The sequence below is a fragment of the Halyomorpha halys genome, unplaced genomic scaffold (assembly GCF_000696795.3).
Source record: "Halyomorpha halys isolate HHAL.00 unplaced genomic scaffold, Hhal_1.1 Scaffold1878.1, whole genome shotgun sequence".
Classification (NCBI taxonomy): domain Eukaryota; kingdom Metazoa; phylum Arthropoda; class Insecta; order Hemiptera; family Pentatomidae; genus Halyomorpha; species Halyomorpha halys.
Window position 1 is genome coordinate 121424 of NW_027110726.1, and position 6474 is coordinate 127897.

The 6474-nt window shown below is 30.7% G+C and overlaps 1 protein-coding gene across 1 annotated transcript; it reads left to right on the forward strand.

Moving 5' to 3' along the window:
• Positions 1 to 425: 425 nt before the first annotated feature.
• LOC106690807 (uncharacterized) lies at positions 426 to 5387 on the forward strand. Its single transcript, XM_014436384.3, has 2 exons — positions 426 to 824; positions 5004 to 5387. The coding sequence occupies exons 1-2, from the start codon at positions 475 to 477 to the stop codon at positions 5302 to 5304; spliced, it is 651 nt and encodes a 216-aa protein (XP_014291870.1). The 5' UTR covers positions 426 to 474; the 3' UTR covers positions 5305 to 5387.
• Positions 5388 to 6474: the final 1087 nt, after the last annotated feature.

Genomic DNA, 6474 nt, shown 5'->3' on the forward strand with positions numbered 1-6474 from the left:
TGACAGGGATAATAGGGGTATTATTAAAGAATAATACCCCTCTTATTCCTGTTAAACAGATCCGAGTACAAAATGTTGCATGAAATATTTTCGGAAATTAAGATTTAGATGTTACTAAAGTGAAGAAATTTAAACAAAATTGAGCGGTATTCTAATTTTATTATTAACTGAACCACTGTGTTTGTAAATCGGAACTGCATTTTTTTTTTGTATTATGTGGAGTTCATCAACTTCTATTTAAAGATATGCTGCGATATGGAAATTGCGTTATAAAGTCAAACGGTCTTATTGCATTGTGAAACGAAGTGGTACTGTAAATAACATAAGTGATACAATCCCGAACGTGTTCGAATTGATCAGTGAAATTGGTTAACAAGGACAGCCTTAAATTACGTTGCATAAGTTTCTATTGGAATAGTTAAGGCGACAATTAGTAATTGAGTCGTTGCATCGTGACTCTCAGCAACGACAGTCATGAAGCTGCTTATAATATCGTTCTGCTTCTTAGCTGTCACCGACTCGCAATATCGGTACAATATCAGCGAATATCTCGACGATGCCGTGGAAGAGTACAACTTGAAAGTGCTCAAGAGCGGAGACGAATACGTGGCCTTGGATGATCCTCTAACGATCGGAGGATTCCTCCTGACGAGACCGATGTTGGCGGACATGTCGAGCCTCGAGAGGGTAGGATCTGCCTGGATGAGACCTTTAAAGGATGCTGTCGAAGTCACTGCTAGCTTCAAGTTCGGCAAAATGCACTTAGATGGTTGGAACCTAACAGGGCCCGGGAAAAATGTGGAAAAACCAAGAATCAGTGCAAGGTAACCTAGCCGATTAATAATACATATATTTTTTTAATTCAAACATTGTATTTAACTATATAACTAAGTAATTTTGAGATATTATTAAAAGTTCCAACTAGTTTTATTCAAAACCAACTGTACCTTCAATTTTCATAGATTTTCGATTATCTATGCCTGTTTCATAAAACAGATAAATAGATGACCAAGAATGATGATTAACAGGGTAACAACCGAAATTTAAAGAGAAGAACAGAAAGAGTAATCATTATTTTTAAAAAAAGTATTAGCGTAATATAAAAGCGTCTTAAAAGCTTTTTATTAAAAGCTGTTTTAACCACCGGTAAAATACAATTTTTTTTTTCGAATCATAACCAAATTTATCCATGAAGAAAATATTTATTTATTCCTGTCTTGTCCAACTTTTCGGCTAACCCAGTCATAATCAAGGACAATTTTAATTTTAATTTCACAGCCTCACGTTTATCAGTAACATTTGCAGGTCCAGGGGAAATGCGAAGTCAAAATTAACCTATATTCTTCACTGTAACATTTAAATATAAATTCTATTCTATGCCAATTCTGTTATTCCAATATTATTTAACTTATACACAGTATACTTTAGTTTAATGGTAGTGGAATAAAATATAGTTTATATTTAACTGCAATAGTATGAAATTTAGTTTTTGACCTCAATACATGTGATCTCGGCATAGTAGCATACAAATAATTTTAATAAATTTGAGGTTGTGAAACTAAAATCAAGATTCTCCTTGAATATGGCCAGATTGTCCAAAATGTAATGTGAATTAATAAATATTTGTTGCAACTAAATGTAAAAAAAAACTTATAATTAAACAAGAAAAATCTGTCTCGAACACGAAAATAAAACACTATACACAAAATATATATTTTTTAAATTAATTTCACTTAGCTTCTGTAAAAATATTAAAAAACAGACCGCAGTGTCAAAATATCAAATAACTACCTTAAAATGATTTTTATTCACTTCTTGTTGGCATTTTTAAGGACTGGACCAAAACCACGACACATTTTTATAATCGGCAATAAAATTTTCAATTTTCAACAACTTTTTTTAATTTTATTCATTAAATTTATCTTGAACACACTTGTAATAAAATTAAAATTATTCATGTTGATTAGAAATTAGTTTATAATGATTAACAACGAAGGAGTGCTGATTTCTAGTTATTTATAAATTATATGTTTTAGAAAACCTTTATCTCGGGATCTATTGAACGTAAAGTGGCTTTATCAAGGCTCAAATAATAACAAATTAACTATACTCTTAAAAATTTGCTAGTAATAATTTTTGTTATGTTGTAGCACTGAGTTAAAAGTAAACAAAATTAGTATAATTTAATTTTCCAACAGTTTTTTCGGTCGCCTTATTGCGATAGATGTACATTTTTTATCTTATCCTAAATAGTATAATTGATTGAAATAAATTAAGCTTTATATAAAACAAATTGCATTTTCTGCAAGATTAGTTCAAAACATGTTATTATATAGACCATAAATAAAATTAAGAAAACAAAACTTTTTTTATTAAATTTTATTTTTAATTACACAATGTTGTTGTTTTGATCCATTTATTTGAAAAGCTATAATACAATATATTACAATGAAACATATTTTAGAACTACAAATTAAACATTATTATAATTCTACTATGATGTATTAGTTTACAGGGTTTTTATGAGGGTATGCACCAACACAATATTTTTATTACCGTGTATGGCAATAAACTTTGCTATGAATAATAAACGTTCTTGGTCTGCTACAATGAATCATATTGTGATGTCATGAAATACAGCCTTTCTCAATAAATAATAGTCTATTCAACTCGAAAACAAAATAATAAACACATTCAACTCGTAATTCATTAAAATAAGAGCATTAAAATGAATAGCCTCGTTGGTTTTATAAAATAAAGTAGATATTGACATTTTTTTTCTTTTATAAATTGAAGTAATTGATAAATTTGATTTATTAAGTCTAGTGAATTTGTTAACATTTGAGATGAAGCTCTTTACGTTTAAAAGTTCCTGAAATATTTTATTTCGAAAATGTATAATATCTAATTGACTAGAAATTAACACTTAGTATATGTAATTTGGAAAATATCTTGGAAACTAATATTCCTTTGTTGATAGTCATTATAAACTAATGTATCATGAATATTACTAGTTTAAATTTGATTACAAACAGACAATTTGTGAGTTAGAAATAAATGAACTAATTAATTTATGAATTTATCTTTATATTTCGTTATTTAGATAAACAAATGTCTATTAGAACCCAAATTGAAACCAGTTGAATGCGACATAGTAATTTATAACTATTTTCTTTCAAATGATAATTTTAAAGATATTGAGAAATAAATGAAAAACAAGAGAAATTTTCCCAAATCAGTCGTCTACAATTTTTTTATTTCGGCGACTTTATAATAATCGACAATAAAATAGGACATTCAAACTTTCTTCTTATTCTTTGATGTTGTTTTCAAGATTTTGATAAATATTTATTAAGTATAAAATACAATTTATTAATTTTAATTAATAATTTAATTAAATTAATTGTTGTCAATTATATTTATTTAATGAATGTATCGCTGAAGTACAATCACGAAATAAAGAAAAATGTGGAATTTTTACCTAGTCTAATATCACTAAAATGTTAAGCAATAATTTTATTATTATGTTTTATTTTTATAGTTTTTCTGATCCCTATAAAACAGAAAAAACAATAAATTAGTGGATGCTTTATTATGGGAAAAAAGAATAAATCATGTTGAATATTACCTTTACTACCTTTGGTATTTTAAGGTTACCTATAATACTTATCTGTTAATTGTGAAATGTCCATTCTATATAGCCCTACTAGTAAAGAAAGAATCCGGAGGTGAGAGGCCTCCCCATGTTGATTTTCGCATAGGAGATATAAATAAAAAAACAGTTATAATTAAAGACAATAGATAATGATAAAAAAAAGCCAGAAGTCGAAGAGAAGTGTGGGGGAGGGGGAGTAGGTGTATCAGAAGAAGGAGTTATAAGGTGATGTTAATGGGGTTTTTGGAACCTTTCTTGCCCTGCCACCTCACAAGAAAGAGGGATGGGGTGATAGATTGGAATACTGGATTAAAGGATGTTATGGATTTATGTTAGGAGTATTATGGATTTCTCACCTGTTAATGGCTTCCGAGACCGTGACATAAAATAATGTGAAATCAATAACAATGTTGTGTTGAAGTATAAATAACCCATCTCAACTTAAAAATGGATGTGTTGCATGTGAATGAATTCGGAAAAAAAAAGTAGGTATTTAATTTTCAGAATTCAATCGTTTACCATATTTTATTCTGGTGACTTTTATTTTGATAATTTGAAATTGACAATGAAAGAAAGCTTTCAATTTATTTTTATTAATTAAAGCTATATATAAAAATATGGATTTTTTTCGAGTTAAATAAAATATTAAATTACAATATGTACCACTACAACCCATGAAAGGTCAGGGGTTCAGTACTTTGCAAGTACTGTTACTAGACCGGCGGTTGTGCAAGGAGGTGTTTGGTCGGAATCGCGCTCGACCGAGGCTATGAAGCCACAGGGTTGACTCACCACTACAGTGTAACAGAAAAAAATTTTCTGCCAAGCCTGATTCGAATCTGAGTCCTTGGAGTTAGTAGCATCGTTCCTTACAACAGTGCCACCGCGCTCCCTTCAATAAAAAATACAATATTATAATAATTTGACGTTTTTTATCGTCTGTAAATAATATGTATATAATAAAAGTTTGGCTTATTGTATTTATAACATAAGAACATGGGAAAATGAAAAAAAAAAATGTGGAAAGAACATGGGAAAATGAAAAAAAAAAATGTGGAATTTTGAAAGTCTAATATCACTAGAAATGTTAGGATATAATTTAATTTTTATTTTCCTACAATGTAGTGTAGTAGAATACTTTTGAGTCCTTCCCAAGTAATTTTTTTGTATCGAAATATGTTTAAATTACCCAATGTAAGTTAATTAGTTGCACACAACGCCTGATTTGAATTACTTTGTGCAAAAAATATCCATTATTTCAGATAAATTATAAGAACATAAGACATTTTCATTATTTTATTGAGACATTTATAGCTAACTCTGTAAGTAAATAATTTTTATGTTACAGAGACAACTTAGTGGAAGTTACATTCAAAGGACGAATAGAAACTACTAGTTCTTGGCCAACTGCTGGTGGACCAAGGGTCGTAACGAAGAGTTGTTTTGCGACCTACGATGCCTCTCTGGCCGGTATTTATTCAGTGGTATTAGTGACGCGAGATGGCGTCACGTCGCTGGATGGATGGTCTCGAGGTCTACTCCAACAGATATCAGAGCAGATAGATCCTTTTTTGAAAGCAGTTTTTGAAAAGCATTTTGATTTATGTCGGAGTCTAAAGAACAACGGATACAAGTGGAGTAACAACTGATTTTTAATGTAATGTACGTTAACATTTACAAAAAAAAAAATTATATACAATTTTTTTTTAATAATAACAACAATCAATCATCATTTTTATTTAATTGAAAAAAAAACCTGGAAGTTACTATTAAATTATTAAGCTTTGATTATAATGAAAAAGGTCGTTGGTTAATCAATTACTTATAAGAAATTTATGTTAGTAGATAGAGGGTGGGATATATTAACCCACTATCTGTTCAGTGCCAACAAAAAATTCAGTGACATGTATAAGTCCTTGGTACCATTGTTTTTATGGGTAATTTTGTGAACGAAACCCGATGTAAAAATACTGTTATTAGATGAATAAGTATAAAACACATCAACAAAACAAATAGGAATATCTTAATGTTTACATTGATTCATATATATAAATAATGTGAATTGGTATAAATCATGAAGGTTCAGGGGTTCATTATACTGTAAGAAAGTACTTCTCTCTTGAACAACGGTTGGACAAGGGGGTGATTTGTTCAAGATCAAGATTCAAGGGGAGCCACTTAATAGAGGCTGGTGACCGTCCTCCCGGAGAGACTCTTGTACTCACATGGTTGACACACAGCTACAGTAACAGAATAAACAATTATTTGCCACAGCCGAATTCATGCCCGATCCTTGGAGTTAGTAGCACAGCCCCTTACACACTCAATCCCTCCTCACAACAAACTGATATCTTACTAATGTGCAATAAGAATAAATTTACCCTTCTTAAAATTAAAATATTCTCTTTTCAGATTTTCAATCGCCACTCGGTGTTTCTCCGGTAGATCCACAAGACTTCCCTCTTCACCTTCTATCGGTAATAATCTTCCTGTTGGAGGAGGTCGATAGGTATTCCCCTTGTTAACACCTTAACTGCCTCTTATTACTCTGTTCCAAAAGATCAAGTGACGCGCAGCAGAGCCACCCCCTCAACCTAATTTTCTGCCTGAGAGAGAGATTCTGACTCCAACAAAGAGGATGCATTTCAGGATACCCACAACTACTCCTTTATAATTAGTCAATGTTGCTGGGTATTTGAGGTCTCGGCGCCCCCGATATTTAGTCCATAAAGGGCCAGAGCCAATCTCTGGCCTAAATCTACTTCTTTTCTAGTGGAAGTGACTGATGCCTCACTTGAACATTCTCACAATCTTTATGC